General features: G+C 36.8%; 1 protein-coding gene across 1 annotated transcript; it reads right to left on the bottom strand.

Annotated features, from left to right (window-relative positions):
* Positions 1–11,890: 11,890 nt before the first annotated feature.
* On the bottom strand, positions 11,891–18,036 carry LOC115517026 (olfactory receptor 11H6-like). Its single transcript, XM_030320201.1, is given in 3 exon segments — positions 11,891–12,027; positions 12,030–12,639; positions 17,983–18,036. Coding segments are annotated over 3 exon segments (801 nt in total).
* Positions 18,037–27,291: the final 9,255 nt, after the last annotated feature.

Below are 27,291 nucleotides of genomic sequence, written 5' to 3'. Positions count from 1 at the left end.
ACTCAATACTGAACTGAGAGTTTTCCTCTAAGATCAGGAACAAGACAAGGACATTTTCTTTCACCACTTTTATTCATCATAGTACTGGAAGCCCTATTTCACAGCAAACAGACAAGAAAAAAAAAGAGGCAACCATATTGGTAAGAAAGCTAAACTGTCACTATCTGCAAATGAAAGGATGTTATACGTAGAAAACACTAAAGACTACACCAAAAAACTATGAGAAGTATTTAATTCAATAAAGTTTCAGGATACAAAATTATACACAAAATTGGTTGCATTTCTATACAGTAGTAACAAAGTAGCAGAAAATTAAGAAAACAATTCCATTTACAACTGCATTAAAAAGAATAAAATACCTAGAAATAAACTTAACCAAGGAAGTGAAATACCTGTACTCCAAAAACTATAAAACACTGATGAAATAAATTGAAGATGACACAAACAAATGGAAAGACATTCTATGTTCATGGATTTGGAGAATACTGTTAAAATGTCCATACTACCCAAAGCAATCTACAGATTCAATGCAATCCCTATCAGCATTTTTCATAGAAATAGAAAAATACTAAAGTTTGCATGGAACTAAAAAAGACCTTGAATAACCAAAGCAATTTCAAGAAAGAAGATAAAAGCTGGAGGTATCACAACTCCAGATTTCAAGATATACTACAAAGCTGTATTAATCAAACCAGTATGGTATTGGCACATGCACGCACGCGTGCGCGTGCGCACACACACACACACACACACGACACATAGATCAAGGAAACAGGGTAGAGAGCTCAGAAAAAAATCCATGCTTGTATAGTAAATTAATCTATGACCAAGGAGGCAAGAATATACTGGGGAGAAACAGTCTCTTCAATAAATGGTTCTGGGAAAACTGGACAGCTGCTTGCAAAAGAATGAAATTAGATGCCTTTCTTATACACAAAAATAAACTTCAAACGGATTTAAGACCTACATATGAGACCTGAAAGCATAAAAATCCTAGAAGAAAACACTGGCACTAATCTCTCTCCCACTTGCCATAGCAGTATTTTTCTAGATAGATACCCTCAGGCAAAGGAAACAAAAGAAAAAATACACCTAAATAAAAAAGCTTTTCTCAGCAAAGGAAACAATCAACAATGCAAAAATGCAACCTACTAAATGGGAGAAGACATTTGCAAATGATAGAGCTGATAAGGAGTTAATATCCAAAGTATATGAAAATTTATACAACTGACCACCCAAAAAACCCCCAAATAATCCCACTAAAAATGGAGGGTCAGAATACATATTTTTCCAAAGAATATGTACAGATGGTCAACAGAAACATGAAAAGATTCCCACATCACCAATCATCAGGGAAATGCAAATCAAAGCCACAATGAGATATCACCTCAGATCACATTACTGCCAGAACTGCTAGAATCAGAAAGAAAATAACAAGTGTTGGTGAGGTTGTAGAGAAAAAGGAACACTTGGGCACTGCTGGTAGGGATGTACGTTGGTGTAGTCAATGTGGAAAAAGTATGGAGTATCCTCAGAAATTAACAAAATAAATACCATAGGATTATAGGATCCAGTAATTCCATTACTGGATATTCACACCCCCTTACTGCCGCACCAAAAAACCCTGAAAACACTAATTGAAAAAGATACGTGCAACCCTATGTTTATTGCAGCATTATTTACAATAGCCAAGATATGGAAGCAACCTAAGTGTTCATGGCTAGATGGATAAAAAAGGGTGATATACACATGTACAAACACATACATACAGTGGTAATATATATAAAACAGTATAATGGAATATTAAACATCCATAAAAAATAATGGGATCTTACCATTTGTGGCAACTGAATGGACTAGAGGGTGTTACACTGAATGACATAAGTTAGATGGAGAAAGTCAAGTACCTTATTGTACAGCTGAAACTAATGCAATACTGTGTACCAATTATATTTCAGGAAAAAATAAAGATTCTATGAAGTAATGTGGAATAAGAAATTAGCATAATGTCACAGCCTAAAAATGTTAGAGATACCCTTTTCAGGATGCTATGTGTGCACAATCTTATTTTCCTTTGTCTTCTTTTTTCAAAAACAGTTTTACTGAGGTATGGCTGTCATACAAAAGTTGATGGGGGGAGCACCCGGGTGGCTCAGTTGGTTGAGTGTCTGACTCTTGATTATGGCTCAAGCCATGATTTGAGGGGCATGCGCTGAAGTCCTGCGTTGGACTCCATGCTGAGTGTGGGCCCTGCTTAAGATTCTCTCTCCCACTCTGCCCCTCTCCCCCGCTCACGAACTCTCTCTAAAATTAAAGAAAAAAAAAGTCTAAGTCTATGCAGTCATTATCTCTTTATCCCAAGGAATGGTGTCTGAGTGAATAGCTGCTTTAATTCCTTCTCTTCAAACAGTAATAAGCATGTGATATTCTGCAAGATGGCCACCATCAAATGCTCCTATTACAACATTTAATTATACAAATATATCACAATTTTAAAAAAGCTTTCTAATACTAATGCTAAAAAATAAAGGATGACAAATTGTATCAAATCATTAGAACATGGTTTTCAAACAGTTATATCTGAAAGTGTGAAAATTATTCATCATTTGGCAATGGAAGCAAAAAAATGAAAACTTTTAAAACATTACCAATAGTTTAAACACAATAGGCCTTTTTAAAACTCATCTCTTATTTTCTTTATATTTAAAGAACAAAATTATCAGTATATCTCACTATAATTATTATAATAATTCTATCAATTCTATCTTTCCTATCATGCTGTATTCCACAACTGGCCTATTTTTCCATTTCTTTTTTTCAGCAATTTATTTCTCATCCTTTACTCTTATCCTGAATCAATGCTTCATATGTCTCTGAGAAGTATTGACAATAAATTATGAAAATAATTTAGTTTTAAAAGATATCAAGATTTTACAAACTGAAAGATATAATCAAATAGGTTTCACTTGAAAATGTGTGATATGACATTATCTATTCAAGAATACCAAGATTGCAAAACAAGGAATAAATGATTATGCAGTGACTTCTATGGCTGTGTAAACTGTGAAACACACCTGAACATGCCCAGAAGTGTCTGGGGAGCTTTTACTTCAAAGTAGTTATTTAGGACTGACATGTGATTTCAGTCTTAAAACTTTCCTATTAAAATGTCCAAATAAATTCAAAAGTCATAAAAATAATCTGCATTGAAAAATAATACTATAAATATCCAGAGGAGTAATTTTTGTGACCATAGATTAGACAAAGGTTTCTTATGTTTGAAACCAAAAGCACAAGTGACAGATGAAAAAAGTAGATAAACAGGACTTACTTAAAAGTCAAAACGTCAAAAGACACATTCAAAAAAGTAAAAAAGACAGCCTACAGATTGGGAGAAATTAATTTTAAATTATATATCTGAATAGGGACTTATATCCAAAATATATTAATACCTTCTACAAATCAAGAATAAAAAGAAAACCCAATTTAAAAATGTTCAGAGGACTTGAATATATATTTCTCTAAAGACAAACAGATGGCCAAAATAAGCACATAAAAAATGACCAATATCATTAGGGAAAACACTAATTAAAACAAAAAGGTACATACCACTTCACACCTACCAGGATCACTAAAGTCAAAAAAGTAAAAATAACAAATACTGGTGAGAATACATAGAAAGCTAAAATCTACATTACACACATTGCTAGTGTCATATAAAACTGTTGTAGCTGTGGGAGGCCGGACCCCGGTGCCAGGCTGAGACCGGGTAGAGCAAGGCTCCCTGTTGACTCAGCCAGCCCGGTGGTTCCCCCTCCCATTCCCCCACTTGCAAAGGCATACGAAAGCCTTGTCAAGGCTGAGAAAGCTAATTCCTGAAGCCTGTGGTCTGTGGGTGTTGGCAGTAATGTTACCCTCCTTTTTCTACCCCGGGTCAAATAGAAACAAACATGGGAACTGTGTTTTGCTAGCCATCTATCAACAAGGTCTTGTTGTGACCCATTTAGAAAGTTCACAAGGTACACAGAACTAAATGTTTTGGCTGGCAGTGATCATGTGAAGCCTGTTTATTCTTAGAATGACCTGATCCATAAGAGTTTTGATATAAAAGATTGTGTATAGCAACAATAAAGCCGTCACTTGGGCCATCAGCCCAGGGGACCCTCCTGTTCCCAAACTGGCTTCTCTTCTTTTTTTCTTACATTCCCCTACCCTCAGGACCCTGATCTCGGTGTTTGTTGCGCCGGTCACAACATGTAGCCTCTTTGGAAAATAGTCTGACAGTTCCTCAAAATGTTAAATTTAGAGTTAACTTATGACCCAGCAATTCAACCTATGGGGATATACCCTAGGGAAGTGAAAACAGGTTCACATAAAGATCATGACTGTTGGGGCACCTGGGTGGCTCACTCAGTTAAGCCTCTGACTTCAGCTCAGGTCATGATCTCATGGTTTGTGGGTTTGAGCCCCATGTCAACGCTCTGTGCTGACAGCTCAGAGCCTGGAACCTGCTTCTGATTCTGTGTCTCCCTCTCTCTCTGCCCTTCCCCCACTCGCGCTCTGTCTCTCTCTCAAAAAAGATGACTGTTACAGCAGCATTACTAACAATACCACAAACCAGAAACAATTTAAATGTCCAACTGTTGAATGGACAAAGCAAATGTTTTACATCCAAATGATGGAATGCTATTCAGCCCTAAAAAGGAATGAAGTACTGATATTCTCTATAACATAAATGAACCTTGTAAACATCATCCTAAGTGAAAGGAGCCAGACGTATTGTATGATTTTTTTTAAATTAAATTAATTTATTTATTTTTTGAGAGACAAAGAAAGAAGTGGGGGCTTACCTGAAGCAGGGCTCATGCTCACCCAAAGCAGGACTCATGCTCACTAGATGCAGTGCTGGAACTCACGTGATGTGGGGCTCGAGGTCACCTGATGCGGGACTTGAACTTACCAACCATGAGATCATGACATGAGCCAAAGTCAGATGCTTAACCCACTGAGCCACCCATTTATATGATGTCCGGAATAGGTAAATACATAGAAATGGTGTTGCCAGAACTTGAGAGAAGGAAAAGTAGGATACTGGGAGAGTTACACAGTATAGGATTTGTGGGATAATGAAAATTCTAGTTGAGAATATGAGATACAGTATTCTTGAGACAGTGAGTAGAGGCAAATCTAAGCACTCCAGCAACTGCATCAGTACCTCACAGTTCCTAGCCATTACACCCTAACCTAGAGAGGGCAAAAATGGCAAATCAGGAAAAGGCAAAGCATGGTTCATCCCAAATATAGCTCTTTTCAAAAACAATTCTTAGGGGCTTAAGGGGAAGATGGCGGCGTAGGAGGACACTGGGCTCACCGCGCGTCCTGCTGATCACTTAGACTCCACCTACACCTGCCTAAATAACCCAGAAAACCGCCAGAGGATTAGCAGAACGGAGTCGCCAGACCCAAGCGCAGACGAGAGGCCCACGAAGCGGGTAGGAAGGGCGGCGAGGCGGTGCGTGCTCCACAGACTGGCGGGAGGGAGCAGGGGCGGAGGGGCGGCTCGCCGGCCAGGCAGAGTCCCTGAGTCTGGCTTACAAAAGAGGAGGGGCCTGACGGACTGTGTTCCGACAGCAAGCGCGACTTAGCGTCTGGGAGGTCCTAAGTTAACAGCTCTGCTCCGAAAGCGGGAAGGCTGGAGGACAAAGGGAGGGAGAGCTGCAGAGCCCCCCTGACGACAGAGCTCAGTTTGGTGGGGAACAAAGGCACTCGCCAGCGCCATCTCCCCTGCCCATCCCCCAGCCAAAATCCCAAAGGGAACCGGTTCCTGCCAGGGAAATTGCTCGCTCCCTGCAAACACCCAACTCTGTGCTTCTGCGGAGCCAAACCTCTGGCAGCGGATCTGACTCCCTCCGGCTGCCACAGGGCCCCTCCTGAAGTGGATCACCTAAGGAGAAGCGAGCTAAGCCTGCCCCCCCGCCCCCCGCCGCCGTGCACCTTGCCTACCCACCCCAGCTAATATGCCAGATCCCCAGCACCACAAGCCTGGCAGTGTGCAAGTAGCCCAGATGGGCCACGCCACCCCACAGTGAATCCCGCCCCTAGGAGAGGGGAAGAGAAGGCACACACTAGTCTGACTGTGGCCCCAGCGGTGGGCTGGGGGCAGACATCAGGTCGGACTGCGGCCCCGCCCACCAACTCCAGTTATACACCACAGCACAGGGGAAGTGCCCTGCAGGTCCTCACCACACCAGGGACTATCCAAAATGACCAAGCGGAAGAATTCCCCTCAGAAGAATCTCCAGGAAATAACAACAGCTAATGAGCTGATCAAAAAGGATTTAAATAATATAACAGAAAGTGAATTTAGAATAATAGTCATAAAATTAATCGCTGGGCTGGAAAACAGTATACAGGACAGCAGAGAATCTCTTGCTACAGAGATCAAGGGACTAAGGAACAGTCACGAGGAGCTGGAAAACGCTTTAAATGAAATGCAAAACAAAATGGAAACCACCACAGCTCGGATGGAAGAGGCAGAGGAGAGAATAGGTGAACTAGAAGATAAAGTTATGGAAAAAGAGGAAGCTGAGAAAAAGAGAGATAAAAAAATCCAGGAGTATGAGGGGAAAATTAGAGAACTAAGTGATACACTAAAAAGAAATAATATATGCATAATTGGTATCCCAGAGGAGGAAGAGAGAGGGAAAGGTGCTGAAGGGGTACTTGAAGAAATAATAGCTGAGAACTTCCCTGAACTGGGGAAGGAAAAAGGCATTGAAATCCAAGAGGCACAGAGAACTCCCTTCAGACGTAACTTGAATCGCTCTTCTGCACGACATATCATAGTGAAACTGGCAAAATACAAGGATAAAGAGAAAATTCTGAAAGCAGCAAGGGGTAAACGTGCCCTCACATATAAAGGGAGACCTATAAGACTCGTGACTGATCTCTCTTTTGAAACTTGGAAGGCCAGAAAGAATTGGCACGAGATTTTCAGTGTGCTAGACAGAAAAAATATGCAGCCGAGAATCCTTTATCTAGCAAGTCTGTCATTTAGAATAGAAGGAGAGATAAAGGTCTTCCCAAACAAACAAAAACTGAAGGAATTTGTCACCACTAAACCAGCCCTACAAGAGATCCTAAGGGGGACCCTGTGAGACAAAGTACCAGAGACATCACTACAAGCATAAAGCATACAGACATCACAATGACTCTAAACCCGTATCTTTCTATAATAACACTGAATGTAAACGGATTAAATGTGCCCACCAAAAGACATAGGGTATCAGAATGGATAAAAAAACAAGACCCATCTATTTACAGTCTACAAGAGACTCATTTTAGACCTGAGGACACCTTTAGATTCAGAGTGAGGGGATGGAGAACTATTTATCATGCTACTGGAAGCCAAAAGAAAGCTGGAGTAGCCATACTTATATCAGACAAACTAGACTTTAAATTAAAGGCTGTAACAAGAGATGAAGAAGGACAATATATAATAGTTACAGGGTCTATCCATCAGGAAGAGCTAACAATTATAAATGTCTATGCGCCAAATACCGGAGCCCCCAAATATATAAAACAATTACTCATAAACAGAAGCAACCTTATTGATAAGAATGTGGTAATTGCTGGGGACTTTAACACCCCACTTACAGAAATGGATAGATCATCTAGACACACGGTCAATAAAGAAACAAGGGCCCTGAATGAGACATTGGATCAGATGGACTTGACTGATCTATTTAGAACTCTGCATCCCAAAGCAACAGAATATACTTTCTTCTCGAGTGCACATGGAACATTCTCCAAGATAGATCATATACTGGGTCACAAAACAGCCCTTCATAAGTTTACAAGAATTGAAATTATACCATGCATACTTTCAGACCACAATGCTATGAAGCTTGAAATCAACCACAGGAAAAAGTCTGGAAAACTTCCAAAAGCATGGAGGTTAAAGAACACCCTACTAACGAATGAGTGGGTCAACCAGGCAATTAGAGAAGAAATCAAAAAATATATGGAAACAAACGAAAATGAAAATACAACAATCCAAACGCTTTGGGATGCAACGAAGGCAGTCCTGAGAGGAAAATACATTGCAATCCAGGCCTATCTCAAGAAACAAGAAAAATCCCAAATACAAAATCTAACAGCACACCTAAAGGAAATAGAAGCAGAACAGCAAAGGCAGCCTAAACCCAGCAGAAGAAGAGAAATAATAAAGATCAGAGCAGAAATAAACAATATAGAATCTAAAAAAACTGTAGAGCAGATCAACGAAACCAAGAGTTGGTTTTTTGAAAAAATAAACAAAATTGACAAACCTCTACCAGGCTTCTCAAAAAGAAAAGGGAGATGACCCAAATAGATAAAATCATGAATGAAAATGGAATTATTACAACCAATCCCTCAGAGATACAATTATCAGGGAATACTATGAAAAATTATATGCCAACAAATTGGACAACCTGGAAGAAATGGACAAATTCCTGAACACCCACACTCTTCCAAAACTCAATCAGGAGGAAATAGAAAGCTTGAACAGACCCATAACCAGCAAAGAAATTGAATCGGTTATCAAAAATCTCCCAACAAATAAGAGTCCAGGACCAGATGGCTTCCCAGGGGAGTTCTACCAGACATTTAAAGCAGAGATAATACCTATCCTTCTCAAGCTATTCCAAGAAATAGAAAGGGAAGGAAGACTTCCAGACTCATTCTATGAAGCCAGTATTACTTTGATTCCTAAACCAGACAGAGACCCAGTAAAAAAAGAGAACTACAGGCCAATATCCCTGATGAATATGGATGCCAAAATTCTCAATAAGATACTAGCAAATCGAATTCAACAGCATATGAAAGGAATTATTCACCATGATCAAGTGGGATTCATTCCTGGGATGCAGGGCTGGTTCAACATTCGCAATCAACGTGATACATCACATTAACAAAAAAAAAAGAGAAGAACCATATGATCCTGTCAATCGATGCAGAAAAGGCCTTTGACAAAATCCAGCACCCTTTCTTAATTAAAAACCCTTGAGAAAGTCGGGATAGAAGGAACATACTTAAAGATCATAAAAGCCATTTATGAAAAGCCCACAGCTAACATCATCCTCAGTGGGGAAAAACTGAGAGCTTTTTCCCTGAGATCAGGAACATGTCAGGGATGCCCACTCTCACCACTGTTGTTTAACATAGTGCTGGAAGTTCTAGCATCAGCAATCAGACAACAAAAGGAAATCAAAGCCATCAAAATTGGCAAAGATGAAGTCAAGCTTTCGCTTTTTGCAGATGACATGATATTATACATGGAAAATCTGATAGACTCCACCAAAAGTCTGCTAGAACTGATACATGAATTCAGCAAAGTTGCAGGATACAAAATCAATGTACAGAAATCAGTTGCATTCTTATACACTAACAATGAAGCAACAGAAAGACAAATAAAGAAACTGATCCCATTCACAATTGCACCAAGAAGCATAAAATACCTAGGAATAAATCTAACCAAAGATGTAAAGTATCTGTATGCTGAAAACTATAGAAAGCTTATGAAGGTAATTGAAGAAGATTTAAAGAAATGGAAAGACATTCCCTGCTCATGGATTGGAAAAATAAATATTGTCAAAATGTCAATACTACCCAAAGCTATCTACACATTCAACGCAATCCCAATCAAAATTGCACCAGCATTCTTCTCGAAACTAGAACAAGCAATCCTAAAATTCATCTGGAACCACAAAAGTCCCCGAATAGCCAAAGGAATTTTGAAGAAGAAGACCAAAGCAGGAGGCATCACAATCCCAGACTTTAGCCTCTACTCCAAAGCTGTAATCATCAAGACAGCATGGTATTGGCACAAAACCAGACACATAGACCAACAGAATAGAATAGAAACCCCAGAACTAGACCCACAAACGTATGGCCAACTCATCTTTGACAAAGCAGGAAAGAACATCCAATGGAAAAACGACAGCCTCTTTAACAAATGGTGCTGGGAGAACTGGACAGCAACATGCAGAAGGTTGAAACTAGACCACTTTCTCACACCATTCACAAAAATAAACTCAAAATGGATAAAGGACCTAAATGTGAGACAGGAAACCATCAAAACCTTAGAGGAGAAAGCAGGAAAAGACCTCTCTGACCTCAGCCGCAGCAATCTCTTACTTGACACATCCCCAAAGGCAAGGGAATTAAAAGCAAAAGTGAATTACTGGGACCTTATGAAGATAAAAAGCTTCTGCACAGCAAAGGAAACAACCAACAAAACTAAAAGGCAACCAACGGAATGGGAAAAGATATTTGCAAATGACATATCGGACAAAGGGCTAGTATCTAAAATCTATAAAGAGCTCACCAAACTCCACACCCGAAAAACAAATAACCCAGTGAAGAAATGGGCAGAAAACATGAATAGACACTTCTCTAAAGAAGACAGCCAGATGGCCAACAGGCACATGAAAAGATGTTCAGCATCGCTCCTTATCAGGGAAATACAAATCAAAACCACACTCAGGTATCACCTCACGCCAGTCAGAGTGGCCAAAATGAACAAATCAGGAGACTATAGATGCTGGAGAGGATGTGGAGAAACGGGAACCCTCTTGCACTGTTGGTGGGAATGTAAATTGGTGCAGCCGCTCTGGAAAGCAGTGTGGAGGTTCCTCAGAAAATTAAAAATAGACCTACCCTATGACCCAGCAATAGCACTGCTAGGAATTTACCCAAGGGATACAGGAGTACTGATGCATAGGGGCACTTGTACCCCAATGTTCATAGCAGCACTCTCAACAATAGCCAAATTATGGAAAGAGCCTAAATGTCCATCAACTGATGAATGGATAAAGAAATTGTGGTATATATACACAATGGAATACTACGTGGCAATGAGAAAAAATGAAATATGGCCTTTTGTAGCAACGTGGATGGAACTGGAGAGTGTAATGCTAAGTGAAATAAGCCATACAGAGAAAGACAGATACCATATGGTTTCACTCTTATGTGGATCCTGGGAAACTTAACAGGAACCCATGGGGGAGGGGAAGGAAAAAAAAAAAAAAGAGGTTAGAGTGGGAGAGAGCCAAAGCATAAGAGACTGTTAAAAACTGAGAACTGAGGGTTGATGGGGGGTGGGAGGGAGGGGAGGGTGGGTGATGGGTATTGAGGAGGGCACCTTTTGGGATGAGCACTGGGTGTTGTATGGAAACCAATTTGTCAATAAATTTCATATATATATATAAATAAAACAAAAAAAAACCCAATTCTTAGAATATATAATGGAAAAAATTAATGGCAGCCATATGGATCTAAATATTAAGAGTATTTTCACTAAAATTTGGTGAGGAAGTAGGAGGAAATACAAATATGATAAATAATGAATCACCTTTCCTAAGAATGTATCTTGCCCTGTTTTTAATATTGACACAAGAATTAACACCTAAATGTTGTCTTCTGAACTTAGCATACATAACTTTAGACTGAGAAAATTTTAGTAATAACTGTAAACTATAGGACCGATTATGTGTATGCATGTGTATATGATATTAGCAGCAAAATTTTAACTAGTATTAAATCAAAATGTCTGAAATATTAGTGATTATTTGTCCCTTATTTTAATTTGAATTTGAAATATTTCACTATTATTAATTTTCCCTAATGAAAATGAAGAGATGGATACAGTTAGCTTTAGAAAAATCTATTACGATGGCTGTTCCTCCTCCCCCCAAAATATTTTTCTAATTCAGTTAATACAATTGAATATCAAACTTTTAACTATTTATTTCACATAAATCATTTCAATTGTGAAAAAAATTCTTCAAAGATTTCTTCCACACCTCTGACTAAATCTCACAATCTTCTAATTTTCTCAGAGCTGCCTTCATCTCCTTACTTCAGAGATGATAGAGCAAGGAATTACTTCAGCTAGATTGTCTGCTGTTGGACTTACATATACAACCATGATAGAGCCATAAAACAGGGATACCACAGCCAGATGGGAGCCACACATGGAGAAGGGACCCTGAGCACAGTTCTACTCACCAGGACGTAGGAGCTGGCAATAAAAAGAAAGGTGGGGAAAATGAAGACTGAGTTAAAGATGGCACAGATGATCTCAGTGGCAGGAAATGGCATACGGGACAGATTTATGAGGATATCTAGGTCACACAGGAAGCGATCAATCTTACTGGAACAACAAAATGGGAGCTGAGAGATCAGGTAAATAGGCAACAGGAAATACAGGAAGCCACATACCCAGCACCCAGCTCCTGTTCTGATGCAGTGCTGAACTGACATGACAGTGGGGTAATGCAGGGGCCTGAAGATAGCAAGGTACCTGTCAAAGGCCATGGCAGACAAGAAGGTCTCAGTGGTGCCCAGGGAGAAGAAGAAGTAGGATTGGAGGAAGCAGCCAGAGACAGAAATGGTGTTGGCCTCAGAGAGAAAGTTGGCTAGCATATTAGGGACAGTGGAGGTGATAAACCAGATCTCCAGGAAGGAAAAATTGGCCAGCAGGATGTACATTGGCATTTGTAGTTGATGGTCCCACATCACAGCACAGATAACAGATTTCCAGTTAGTGTCAACATATATATTCCAGATTAGACTGAAAAGATTTTCCTCTTTCCTCTGAATTTCCCAGGTATAAGGGAAACCCAAAGGATGAATTTACTCCTAGAACTAGAGCAATTACTTATGTTGGAATATTCATTTGTCTGTAATGCTGCAAAAATAACAAATTTCCATATGAGAAATGGCCTTTTAGTATTGCACATTAAGGAAAATACCTTGATTAGGGTTACATCACTCTGCATGTCAGTAAATAAAATATCTCTCATGCAGAAATATTTTCATCGCTTTTAGATCTTCAGAGTCCTATTCTATATATAACAAATACAAAGTGAACAGATACTTGCCTGTCATCCTGAGGTTTACTGTCAGAGTCAGTTGGTATTGACAGTAAACAATTCTATACAAAAATCTACAATGCTAGGTCAAGCAGTGGATGAATACAGACTGAATTATTATAGCCAAGAGATAACTCAGTGTTTTTGACATATAAAATATATTAAAGAGAATAATAGTTAATAATCTTTGCTCTATTTGTGAGAGTAATATGTCAAGCTGATTTGAAGACAATATCCAATAGTTTTAAGTACTGTATGCAAGATAATTAATTGCTGTTTTATTGTTATGGGAAATACTCCTATATCTATTTTAGAATAGATTATAAGTCAATAGTAAAATGAGAAATTATTATAAGATTTCAACTTTCAACTCCTCCCTTCAGTAAAAATACACTCTTAAAAATACTACATGTAGGGGTGGCCAACTCTTGACTTCGGCTCAGGTCATGGTCTCATGGTTTGTAAGTTCAAGCCCTGCATAGGGCTCTGTGCTTACAGCATGGAACCTGTTTTGGATCCTCTGTCTCCCTCTCTCTGCCCCTCCTCACTCTCTCTCGGTTTCTCCCTCAAAAATAAATAAATGTTAAAAAATGCTACATGTATGCAATTTTTTAAATGTTCAGTATTTGGCATGCTGCACAGAGTCAGAGATCTTGATCATTGCATTTGTATCAACAAAGACAGCCCAGGAAAATGGGTATGTTTCCTATTCATAATCCTACAGGGAGGAAATTCCCCTTTTAAAATTTCAGATCTAATGACAAATATTACTTTATGATAGTTTCTCTAAGTTGGTTTTCTAACACTTAGTTATCATCATCATTAATTTAAATATAAGACAGAAAGGACAGTATTTAATGAGGCTCTTCAATACCATAAGATTAGTATGGAGGGCGAGTCTTCAACTCCCAGGTATTTTATGTGGAAAAGGACACAGACTCAAAGGTGGTGTTCTAAAAAACGGTGGTTCTCAAAGTGTTGTTGGGGACCCCTGAAGGTCTCTGAAGATTTATCAGGCATTTAGGCCAAAATTGTTTTCATACCAATACTATTATTTGCTTTATAGACTCTAATTGTTTCTTGATTACTGAATGGAGTTTGCCAGGCTGCATGATCTCATACCAAATTGTTTGATCTCACAATAAAAGTTTGGTTATCTCACACTAAAGAACATCCTACTGACCTCTCTTAAAGTAAACATTAAAGAGATTTATTAAAAATATTAAAAACACAAATCTTCATTAAGTTTTATTATTTTGACAAAGCAAAAAAAAGTTTTTTTAAATTGGCATTTATGGTATTTTGATTAGTTTATGATCTCTACTAATGAATTTATGTATAAACATTATTTTTTTAAATTTCTAAATGGTAAATACAAATAGCTGTAACTCATACAAACAAAACTACTCTGGGGTCCTTGATGAGTTTTAAGATTATGAAAGGGTCCTGAAATCAACAAGTTTGAAAGCCACATGTTCTAGATAAACCTTGGCCTCTGCAGAAGAATTAAATCCTTTTCAACACTCACACATTACAGAATGATGAAGCCTTAGTTTGCAAAAATTACATCAATCTACAAATAAAATGGAGAGATTATAGTTTTGGTTTTGGTTTGGTTTTGGCTTGATATTGCAGAGCATAGATATTTGCATGCTAAACTGTAAATAAAATGTGAGAACACAGCATATTTCAAGTATACAAATTTTTATTATTAACTATTGCCACCAAGCTGTACATTAGATCTCCAGAGTTTATTCACCTTATAACTGAAACAAAATTAAAGTATGGGAGGTTATGAATATATTAATCAGTTTGATGGTAGCCATCATTTTACAATGTATATCAAATCATGTAATTGTATACTTAAATACGTAAAATATTTATTTGTCTATTATACTTCAATAAAGTTGGAAAAAAATAAACTATAAAATAGGATGGTTTGGAAATTAAGAGCAAATAAAGAAAGAAGAAAAAGAATCCACAGCGCTAAGGTCTGAATCATGAATTCACATATATTTATACCTTTAAATTAATAGAATTATGTACCTTTTTTAAGGTTATTTTTAAAAATAAGCTTTGAAATTTGAAAAGTAATGGACTCATACTTAGGAAGAACTTTTCCAAGCCAGTAATTTCAATGCAATTCCAAAGTAATCACAGATAATAACCCAGACTAATGCCTTAGATTTAGTGTGTGGCAAAGTGTTACACAATTGCAGCCCACATAAACCCTCCATAATCTCCTACTGTTTTTGCCAGTGACTTTGGGTTTTTCTTCATTTATTCCATTATTTCTATATGTGTGTGGAAATGTCTCTAAATACCTTTGTGTCCATATATCTCTCCCTGTTTCCTTTGGGTTCTTTCTGTTAAGAGTATATGAGTGAGTGAGAGAGAGAGAGAGAGAGAGAGAGAGGAAGATTTTGTTACATTTTGTTAATTCTTTCAATCTCTATAATTCACTCACATGTGATTAGGTCTTTTCCAGATATCATATAATACATGCCTGGAGTCTAGCCTTCTATCCAATCAAGTTCATTCTTTTGCTTCCTCCCCCAACTTTATATTTACCATTTAATTTCTTACTCTGTTTCCCAACTGTAACTGAATACATATGAAAGTAAAACTCACATTTCATTATACACACACACACACACACAACAAATATACACATATATATGGAAAAAGAATGTGTTTAATATTTTCAATTTCAAAAACTAATGTGTGAAATACTGTCTTTCTTCAAAAGAAAATAAATTTTAAAAAGCTACTCATAAATAATGGACCCACAAACATATGGCCAACTCATCTCTGACAAAGCAGGAAAGAGTATCCAATGGAAAAAAGACTCTTTTTAGCAAATGCTGCTGGGAGAACTGGACAGCAATATGCAGAAGAATGAAACTGAACTACTTTCTTACACCATACACAAAAATAAATTCAAAATGGGTAAAATACCTAAATGTGAGACAGGAAATCATCAAAATCCCATAGGAGAAAACAGGCAGCCACCTCTTCAACCTCTGGAGGCAAGGGAAATAAAAGCACAAATGAACCACTAGGACTTAATCGATATAAAAACAAAACAAAACTTCTACACGGCAAAGGAAGCAATCAACAAAACTAAAAGGCAACTGATGGAATGGTAAAAGCTTTTTGTTAATGACATATCAGACAAAGGATTGGTATCCAAAATCTATAAAGAATTTACCAAACTCAACACCTAAAAAACAATCCGGTGAATAAATGGGCAGAAGACATGATAGACACTTTTCCAAAGAAGACATCCAGATAGCTAACAGACACATGAAAATATGCTCAATGTCACTCATCATCATGGAAATACAAATCAAAACCACAATGAGATACCACCTCATACCTGTCAAAATGGCTAAAATGAACAACTCATGCAACAAGAGATGTTGGTGAGGATGAGGAGAAAGGGGAACCCTTTTGCAGTGTTGGTGGGAATGCAAACTGGTGCAGCCACTCTGCAAAACAGAATGGAGGTTCCTCAAAAAATTAAAAATAGAACTACCCTACCACCCAGCAATTGCACTACTAGGAATTTATCCAAAGGATACAAAAATGCTGATTTGAATGGGCACATGCACCCCAATGGTTATAGCAGTGCTAAGGACAATAGCCAAATTATGGAAAGAGTCCAAATGTCCATCAACTGATGAATGGATAAAGAAGATGTGGTATGTGTAATACTACCTGGCAATGAAAAAGAATGAAATCTTGCCATTTGCAACAATCTGGAACTAGAGGGTATCATGCTAAGTGAGATAAGTTAGTCAGAGAAACAGATAATCATATGATTTCACTCATATGTGGAATTTGAGAAACTCAACAAATGAACATAGGGGAAGGAAAGGAAAAGTAAAAACAGAGAGGGAGGCAAGCCATAAGGGATGCTTAAATACAGAGAACAAACTGAGCGTTGCTGGAGGGGTGGTGATGGGGGATGAGTTCAATGGGTGATGGGTATTAAGGAGGGCACTTGTCAGGATGAGCACTGAGTGTTATATGTAAGAGATGAATCACTGGGTTCTACTCCTGAAGTCAAGACTACACTATATGTTATCTAACTTGAATTTAAATTAAAATAAAAAGCTACTCATAAACAATCTTCATCTTTGAAATATAAAAAATATTTTCCAGAATGAATTAAAGACTGGAATGTGAGTGCCAGTACTTAAAAATACAGAAAGAATATAGAAATGTTTAATAGAATATTGTGCTACCAATTAGAAAACTTCATTAAACCAAGCTAGAAAAAACAGATCTTGAAGGGCTTAACATAATTTTACTGGTATTTTTAAAAAGTTCTGAAAAGCAAAGGATGCCATGAATAATGAAAAAAGAAATGCCAAAATAATTTCAAATAAATAAATAACATCCACTATACAAAGAAATGCTACAAATCAATAAAAGACAAGTAGCATGTTAGAAAAGGGGGTAATGTTAATATTGTCTCTGAATACAAAAGAGTCATTGACAATGTGCCATATTTTCCCAAGAAAATTAAGGAACCAAGTTCCTTAATAATATTGCCCTTCAAATCAATCTAATATTGACCTTTATAACACACTCAGTGCTTGTGTGATATTGTTCTTCATTAAGATTACAGTCGATACCTTAATAGGCATTGAAGTCAAGTATGTAACATTTATAAACACATGTCAAATGGCTGTGCTCACAAAGGCTGTTTCTCAAATTTTGCAAAGTATGAATAAAATTTCCTCATTTCCTATCCTCTAAAAATAACAGAAATTAGCAGGTGATAGGCAATATATCACTTGAAGTTTCACTGAAGAAATACATATTCACATTCACTTACTGGAATTTTCCCTTACATAGGCCCAGCTCCTACATAGAGCTATGCAAAGGGAGACTGGCAAACTACTTTACAACTTCTAATGCATTTTTGAAGTAACATTTGTTTATAAGCTCTAAAAGAATGCTTGGCTTTGATTCTGGAGAAGGACTATGTTCATAATTCATATATTAAGGGGTATAATATAAAGCTAGAGAATATTGGAGCCATAATGACCTTTACCTTATCTGAAGACACATGATGGTTATCATAGAAACCCGTATGGATGAACATCATCTTCTATATCAGAGTGAAATCTCTAATCTCAGATCTTGGAAAAGCCAAATATAGCAGTGTTCCATGCATTATTGTGGTGATTCATATGAACTGCTGACCATTTTAGGAGCAAGAACATTATGAAATCAGTCATGGACCTCTCTGGACTTGCTCTCTTACAGTTCTCTTGGTTATTTATATAAACTAATAAAGCAACAGGAAACCTGACCGTTGAAAAGAATCATAGTCTCATGATCTACACAGAACTAAATGAACATCTGAAATATTAAGCCTTTTTACTTTCTGCAAAGATCATCTATGGGGAGTGGCTCTCTAGAGAGGGAATTTATAACACAATAGTCCCACTGAACATATTTCCTATTCTCCTCCTTACTTAGCACGCTGGAATTTGTTTCAAATTCTAATACATTTCCTACTTTAATTCAAGGATTTTTATTTGGAATAACAGGAGAAATAGAAACAAAATTATTTGGGCAGGTATAAATTTGCTATTTAACTGTAATCAGAAGCAATATTCTCTCTGACGATAAAGGAAAATTGTGACAGTAAATGAGCCCTGGTTCCAAGCTTAGAGAAAAGTCTGAGGAATACAGGCCAACACAGAGGTTAGGAGCCTAGGTATTTAAACATATTAAAGACTCCATATTAAAGACTCCCTTCTTTTGTTTCAGACTCTTCATCATCTTAACTCTAACTTGTTTGCCCCAGTCCAAGCTCACCACTACACTGAGATATGCATTCTTTAGCTATGAGTAAATTTCTTTTTTTTTTTTTTTTTTTTTTTTTTTTTTTTTTTTTTTTTTTTTTTTATATGAAGTTTATTGACAAATTGGTTTCCATACAACACCCAGTGCTCATCCCAAAAGGTGCCCTCCTCATCCATCAACTGATGAATGGATAAAGAAATTGTGGTTTATATACACAATGGAATACTACGTGGCAATGAGAAAAAATGAAATATGGCCTTTTGTAGCAACGTGGATGGAACTGGAGAGTGTGATGCTAAGTGAAATAAATTTCTTTAAATAAGAAAGACATTTACAGGGGCGCCTGGGTGGCGCAGTCGGTTAGGCGTCCGACTTCAGCCAGGTCACGATCTCGCGGTCCGTGGGTTCGAGCCCCGCGTCAGGCTCTGAGCTGATGGCTCAGAGCCTGGAGCCTGTTTCCGATTCTGTGTCTCCCTCTCTCTCTGCCCCTCCCCCGTTCATGCTCTGTCTCTCTCTGTCCCAAAAATAAATAAACGTTGAAAAAAAATTAAAAAAAAAAAAAGAAAAAAGAAAGACATTTACAGAAATTCCTCATGCAGTTAACCACTTTGATAATATTCTTTAATGGCTCCATATGATAGCATTAACATTTTATGAATAAACAAAAATGTAAATAATGATCCCCAGGTTTTGATACCCAGGTACAATAACCTGAGCGACAAAATTTTTATTTTGTTAATTTTTTTAAATTTTTATTTATTTTTAAGGCAGGGGGAGAGGGCAGAGAAAGAGAGCGAATACCAAGCAAAGCAGGCTCCACACCAGAAGTGCAGAGCCCAATACATGGCTTGAACCCACGAACCAGGAGATAATGACCTGAACTAAAATCAAGGGTCAGATACTTAACCACATGAACCACCCAGGCACCCGCAAAGATTTTTATTTTCCCCCCAAAGATTTTAAATCTAATAAGTCATATCTCAAGCAGAATATTTCCAAATAATAGAATATGATCAAGTAGGGTTTATTTCCTTAAGAGGTATCCAATACTGTATCATATGTGAATATATAACTTTTTATATTCATTAATTGATAGAAAAATACAGGAATACATAACTAAATACAGAAATAATAATAGATAAAATTGAGCGTCCATGCTTGATAAAATTTATAATAAGCCAGAAATAGAAGGAAATTTCTCTACTTGGCAAAGAATCTCCACCAGAAGTAATTGGCTAAAAAAATATACAATAGTAAAATGAAAAGCACTCTAATTAAAATCAAGTACAAACAAGAATGGCCACCATGGTAAACAGAGTTACTGTTCCATGTGATTCAATGGCCTTCCTCTAAAAGATTATATATCCACGTCTTCAGATGTTACATTAGGCAATGTGACTTGATTTGCCCCATGTAGTGTAAGGCAAATTTAAATGTGCCATTTCTAAAGAAAACCTTTAACAATAATTATGAAAATACACCAAAACTCTTTTTCCTGTGCAATGAAGAAAGTTATTTTCTTTTGTCCTGGATCCAAGAATGAAAGTAACATATAGAACCAGTCATGGGTCAACAAGTAATATGATTAAGGAAGAAAAAGGAAGTTGTTATAAATCATTGATATTTACAGGTAATTTTTATGACAACATAATTTGGGGAAAGCAATTGATACAATAATAACTTCCAATCCACAAAAATGAAATGAGACAAAAACAATTTATGGTATGAATATTACAAGAGAGAAATTTTAATTGCTGGCTGGATAAATGATGTATACCATGAACAAGAGAATTAACTAAAATATAAGACAATTCAATAAATTGGCTAGTTATAAAATATGTAGAAAATACAGTCTATCTTTTATGGATGCAATAATTTGTAAACTAATGTGGGGAAATTATTTCATTTTCAATAGCAACACAGATTCAAAATAACTTAGAAATAAACTTTGCAAGATAACTGAGAATCATGAAAAAAATAACAAATCTTTACATTAGTATATAAAAGAAAACCTGATTAATAGGAGAGACATACCATGTTCCTCAATGGACTGACTACTTAGTGCTAAGGGTAAATATTTAACTACAAGTCAAAATACAAATTCAGTGCAATTTGTGACAAATCCCAGTCAGACTGTGGGAGGATTGTTATAGGTGTTACAGGTGTTTGAAACTTGACAGATATTTTAAAATCTTGTTTGAAATAAATTCTCAAGATTTGACATGTATTTTGAAAAAGAATAATGAGATAAAATTTGGTCTATCATATACTAAAACTATATTTAAACTAAATTAATTAAAACTGTCATAGGAACTGCTGCAATTAATTGACCAAGTAGACAGCATATAGTACTATCTATAAATACTCAATTTCAGAGAGTTCAGATTCTGATAAAGGTTATATTCAATTAAAATGTGGAGAAAAGATAAATGATTAAATACAAAGTGTTGAAAAATTAAATTCTGACTCCATATCTTACTATATATAGATAAAACCTAGATCAATGGATGTGATTGACTTCAAAAGTAGATCAAAACACCAGAAAACATACATACTTTTATAATGTAGTATATAAGAAAGACATTGTATAGGGGCACCTGGGCAGCTCAGTTGGTTGGTTAAGTGTCTGACTTAAGCTCAGGGCATGATCTCAAGGTATGTGGGTTTGAGGCCCACCTTGTGCTCTGTGCTGACAGCTGGTGCTGACAGCTAGAGCTTGGAGCCTGCTTTGGATTCTGTGTCTCCCTCTCTCTCTGTCCCTCCCCTGCTTGTGAGCTCTTTCTCTCTCAAAAATAAAAAACAAAAACATTAAAAATTAAAAAAAGAAAGAGCTTTTGTATAAAAAACTTATATTTATAATAGAACAAATTAACTTTCATTGACTTCATAAAAGTTAAATGTTTGAATGTAAAACAGTGCCACTAAGTGTTAAGTGGCAAAGATGGAATTTTTGAGTAGTACACATGGAACAGAAACCACTATCAGATTTTCACTGCCACCATAAATTACTATAAAATTTTAACAAGTATATACAAATTTGCTTGAGTTAGATAGTTTTCAAGGAAAGTCTATAATATTTGATAAAAAGGGAAGGTTACAAGTTCCAAATTGACTCCCAGCATATTCTTTGAGGGCATTTTCTTAACAAAAGTCACAGGAAAAGAAATCCATGGAAACAGTGAAGGTCTCTGGGCAAGGAGCCAGCTAGAGTTTGAAGTTGTCAAAGTAGCATATTTTGGGGAAAATGGTTCTGAAAAGAAGGAAACTGAAAAACAGAAGCTCAAAAATCTATGGAAAATTTACATCAAGTCCTTGATTGATTTATAAACCATGGATACATAGGGCAATATTCTAGAATGTCTAGTAGAAAATAAATGCTAGCAAGCTCAAGAATAGGCAGACATATCAAAGGGAGCACCATATTTCCAGCCTGAATGGAGACACACTGTCTTTCATTTCAGTGATCAGAAAGACGATTTTTAAGAATAAGGCCCGAGTGCTTAGGTGGCTTAAGCAATTGACTTTGGCTCAAGTAATGATCTCGTGGTTTGTAAGTTTGAGCCCGGCTTCAGACTCTGGGCTGACAGCTCACAGCCTGGAGTGTGCTTTTAGGATTCTGTTTCCCTCCCTGTCTGTGCCTGCCTCTCTCTCTCTCTCTATGCTACAGCAACTATTCAATAGGAATAACTGAGTCCAGTAATAGATATTTAAAAAGTGAAGAAAGAAAAGAAAAATTAACCAACCTAAACCTTTGTATACAATAAAAGGTCCTCATAAGTGGAAAAATAAAGATTTTTCAGGAAAAAAAGCTGAAAGAATTTGTTGCCATAAGAATTCTCACACTACAAATAATAACAGTAGTTAATTATGCTGAAGAAATGATCCCAGAAGGAAACACAGGACATCAGGAAGAATTGAAGGGAAAAGAAAATATAAATATTGGGTGAAAATTGCTCAAAATCATAAAACAATTGTATGACTTATAATAAATGTAAAAGTAAACTATTAGAAAATAAAAGCATGTGTGAGTAAATAAAATCAAAATGTTCTTGTTTTTTCCATTGTTTAGGAAGTCTTAAGTAATATTTTAGGTGAAGTATAATATATTCAATATATATATTAAGAAAAGAAGTCACTGCTTAATGCAAAAGCAAAAAAAAAGAAATAAAGGAATAAAGAACAGATGGAAATATAAAATCAGCAAAATGATAAACTGAATTACATTGGTAATTACATTAAATATAAAAAGATTAAATAGTCCAATTAAAAGTAAACATTTTGAGACTCCATTTTTTAAAAAGACAAGGCAAATTCTGTTTAAGTTACACACTTTAAACATAAGGACACATCCTTGAACACAAGAATTTCACCCTTGAAATAAAAGGATGGAAAAGAAATAAAATATAAGACTTAGCAAAAATAAATAGATATTTCTTAATGATACAAGGGTCAATTAATGAGCAAGAAATAATCTCAAATTTGTATACAGCCTATAATTTCAAAATACATAAAAGTTAGCAGGATAGACAAGTTATAATCACTTCAGATTTTAACACACAACTCTAGGTAACCAAGAAGACAGATAAAAAAAATATCAGTAATATTTTAGAGATCTTAGCATGGTAACTAACTTTAATGGGGATACATAAAAAGTAAAATCATACTTGGGCAATAACCCCAGAATGCACATTCTTTTGCAAGGACACATAGCATATTTACCAAAATAGGCACTATTCTGGTCCAAAATACAAGTCTTAAGGATTAAAACCATAGATTGTATGTTCTTAGACCACTGTGAAAATAAGTTGGAAATCAATAACATAAAGTTAACCAGAATATATCCAAACGTTTGTAGAATATATATTTGACACTTAAAAATCTTATAGGCTAAGGGAAGAATCCTAATAGAAGAAAATACTGTCATCTGAATGCTAATAAAAAGCATGGTATAGCAAACCTTCTGGAATGCAACTGAAGTAGTGCTTTAAGGGGAATTTTACTGTAAATTCGTATAATAAAAAAGGTTAGGTCAAAAGTCAATCATCTAAACTTTAAAGTCAGACTATTAAATCCTAAGAAACTAAAGAATAAAAATTAGGATGAAAGCACAAATACACAAATTAGCAGACAGACATGCAAAACAGTTTGGTTCTTTGGGAAAAATAAAATCAAAATGGATAAACTCTAACAGTACTAAAAAAAGAAAAGGAAACCCCAGATATTAAGGATAATAGACAAATTTAAAGTGTATAACTACAAATCCTACACACATTAAATGATTAATAAGAGAATATTATGAACCACTTGATTACATTTTAACTTTCAATGAATAAAAAAAAATTGAAATGCAGAGTACAGCCAAACTACAACCATTAAATACAGTAAATTTTAACAATGTCAAGCATATTAATGCTATTGAATCTTTAACTTAAAGCCATCTAAAAAATTCCAGGCCCAAATGGTTCCATTGATGAATACTTTCAAATATCATGGAAAATATTTACAAGATTATTCCACCCAACACTAGCAGAATACAATTCTTCTCAAGCACACACAGAACATTCTCCAGAGCACGTTAAATCGCAAAACAAGCCTTAAAACATGTAAGAAAATTGAAATAATAGCATCTTCTCCAACCATAATGAATGAAACTAGAAATGACTAACAGGAAGAAAACTGGAAAATTCATAAATGTCTGGAAATTAAATAACACACTCCTGAAAAACTAATGGATCAAACCAAATGGGTCAAAAACCAATGGGAAATAAAAATATCTTAAAACATGTGAAAAATGTTAATGCAACATATTAAAACTTATGGGAAGCAGCAAAAGCACTTCTAAGAGGTAAGTTTATAGTGGTAAAGGCATTCATTAAGAAGGAAGAAAGGGGCACCTGGGTGGCTTAATTGGTTAAGCGTCTGACTTCAGCTCAGGTCATGATCTTGCAGTTCATGAGTTTGAGGCCTGCGTCAGGCTCTGTGCTGACAGCTCAGAGTCTGGAGCCTGCTTCAGATTCTGTGTCTCCCTCTCTCTCTGCCCCTCCCCTGCTCGCACCATGTGATCTCTCTCTCTTTTAAAAATAAACATTAAACAATCTTAATAAAAAAAGGAAGATCTCAAATAAACATAATTTTATACTTCAAGGAACTAGAAAAAAGAATAATCTAAGCTCGACAGAAGGAGGAAATAACAATCAAAGCAGATACAAGTGAAATGGACAACAGAAACACAATAGAAATGATCACCAAAACTAAAAGGTATTTTTTAAAAAGATAAAGAAAATTGATAAAACCTTAGCTAGACTAAGAAAAAGAGAGAGAAGACTCGAATAAGTAAAGTCTAAAATAAAAGGGGAGAAATTATAAATGGTACAACAGGAATATAAAAGAATCATAAGAGATTACTATGATTAATTATATGCCAACAAATTGGTTAACTTAGAAGAAATGGATAAATTCCTGGAAAAACTACAACTTATCAACACTGAATCATGAAGAAATGGCAAACCTGAATATACCAATAACAAATGAAGAGACTACATTAGCAACCAAACAAGTTCCAACAAAGGAAAGCCCAGGATGAGATGGTTTCAATGGTAAATACTGCCAAATATTAAAGAGGAATTGATAGACTTCTAGGGAAGATGGTGGAGTAGAAAGATATTAAGCTCACCTCATCCTATGGATGCAACTAGATAACACTCACATCAGAGTAAAAATAACCAAGGGTAAAATGACCTGAAGACTGGCAGAATAGACTCTCCACAGCTAAATGTGAAAAAGAGGCCTCACAGAAGAGGGTAGAAAGGGCAGTGGTAAGTCTGGGCACCAAAATGACCCATTGGACTGTCTGCAGGAGGGATCATCTGGCAGACATGGAGAGTGGGGAAAGGACCAGACTCCCACACTGGGAACCCCAGGCAAAGAGGACCCACACAGGGAAGATGAATCCCCAGAACATCTGACTTTGAAAACCAGAGAGTCCAGGTTTTCTTGGACCCTCTTGCTCTAGGACAGCCAGGAGGATGGGGTCCCATGCTTAAAGAGACAGCACAACAAACAGACCCACAGAGATACCGCACAGAAGCAGTGATTCGAAAAACACCTAGGGTATATAGAAATATTTATTTACTAATCTCAGAGTATGAATTGGAGGGGCAAGGAACTTTGCGAGACTTCAAGAACAAGAGTGGGCTGGCACCATTTACTTCCCCTACCCCCTAGCTTAGATACATGGACACCTGCAGAAACCAGCACAGTGCCAACACTCTCCACCTAGCTTGCTAACAGCATGCCCCTCCCTGCCCAGCTCTCTTCTGCAGATCTGCCCCCTCCAACCCTGTTGGCCTTGGTAGGAGTTTTCCCAAGATTGCATGTCTCCTCACACAGCCAATCAGTATGGACCTTGCTGGCATCATGTGTCCCACCTCTGCATTCTCCTGTGGACCTGCCCCTTCCAATATGCCTTTGGCGAGACCCCATTCAAAGCAGTGTCACAAACCCAGCAATTTGCAAGTATCCTTGACAGGCACCAGGACCACTCCAAACTGACTCCTGCCCCATGGACAGGAAGATGGGGGGAGAGGGAGGGAAGGAGGGAGAGAAAGAGAGAGAGATAACCACACACCAGTCTAACTGTGGCCCCAGCACTGGACTCGAGGCAGATATAGGGTCTGACATTAGGCCTCATGCATTAATGAAAGCTTCTCGGGGGACAACACAAGGGAAGTGCACTGCAGTTCTAAGTTACTGCATCTCTGGCAAATGCCTAGTCTGACTCATTGAAGCCCAAGGCAGCCCACTAACAGCACAGGGACCAAACCCTGCCCACAACAGGCAAAAAGAATCACAGTAGACAATTGGACTGAAGGCAAAAGTGACACAATCACAATAGCAGGTCACATGCAACTCACATAGGAACACTCCAGAAGCACCAGGTTCTGGTGAATAGGGGACAATGCATTGCAGGCCACAACAGGAACTCTTATTCATAAGGCCACTACTTTCAACAGCAGGAGATGAAACTGTCTTTACTAACATATAGAAACAGATACAGAGAGTTAGACAAAATGAGGAGGCAGAGGAATATTTCCCAAATGAAAGAACAAGACAAAATCACAGAAAGAGTCCTAAGTGAAATGGATATAACTAATATGTCTGATAGACAATTTAAAGTAATGGTCATAAAGATACTCACTGCACTTAAGAAAGAGAGAAGGACCTCTGTGAGACTCTCAACAGAGAGAAAACATAAAAAATAAATCAGAGATGGATAACTCAATAAGTGAAATTAAAAATATACTAGGGGGAATAAGTAGTAGACTAGAAGAAGCAGAAGAATGGATCAGTTACCTGGAGGACAGGTAATGGAAAGCAATCAAGCTGAAGAGGAGAGAGAAAAAATAATAATAATAAACAAAAATAGACTAAAGGAATTCAATGACACAATCAAGCATAATAACGTTCACATTGTAGAGATCCTAAAAAAAGAGAGAGAAAGGGGCAGAAAACTTATTTGAAGAAACAGCTGAAAAATTTCCAAATTTGG

The sequence above is a fragment of the Lynx canadensis genome, chromosome B3 (genome assembly GCF_007474595.2).
Source record: "Lynx canadensis isolate LIC74 chromosome B3, mLynCan4.pri.v2, whole genome shotgun sequence".
NCBI lineage: Eukaryota > Metazoa > Chordata > Mammalia > Carnivora > Felidae > Lynx > Lynx canadensis.
This window is presented reverse-complemented; position numbering and strand designations above follow the sequence as displayed.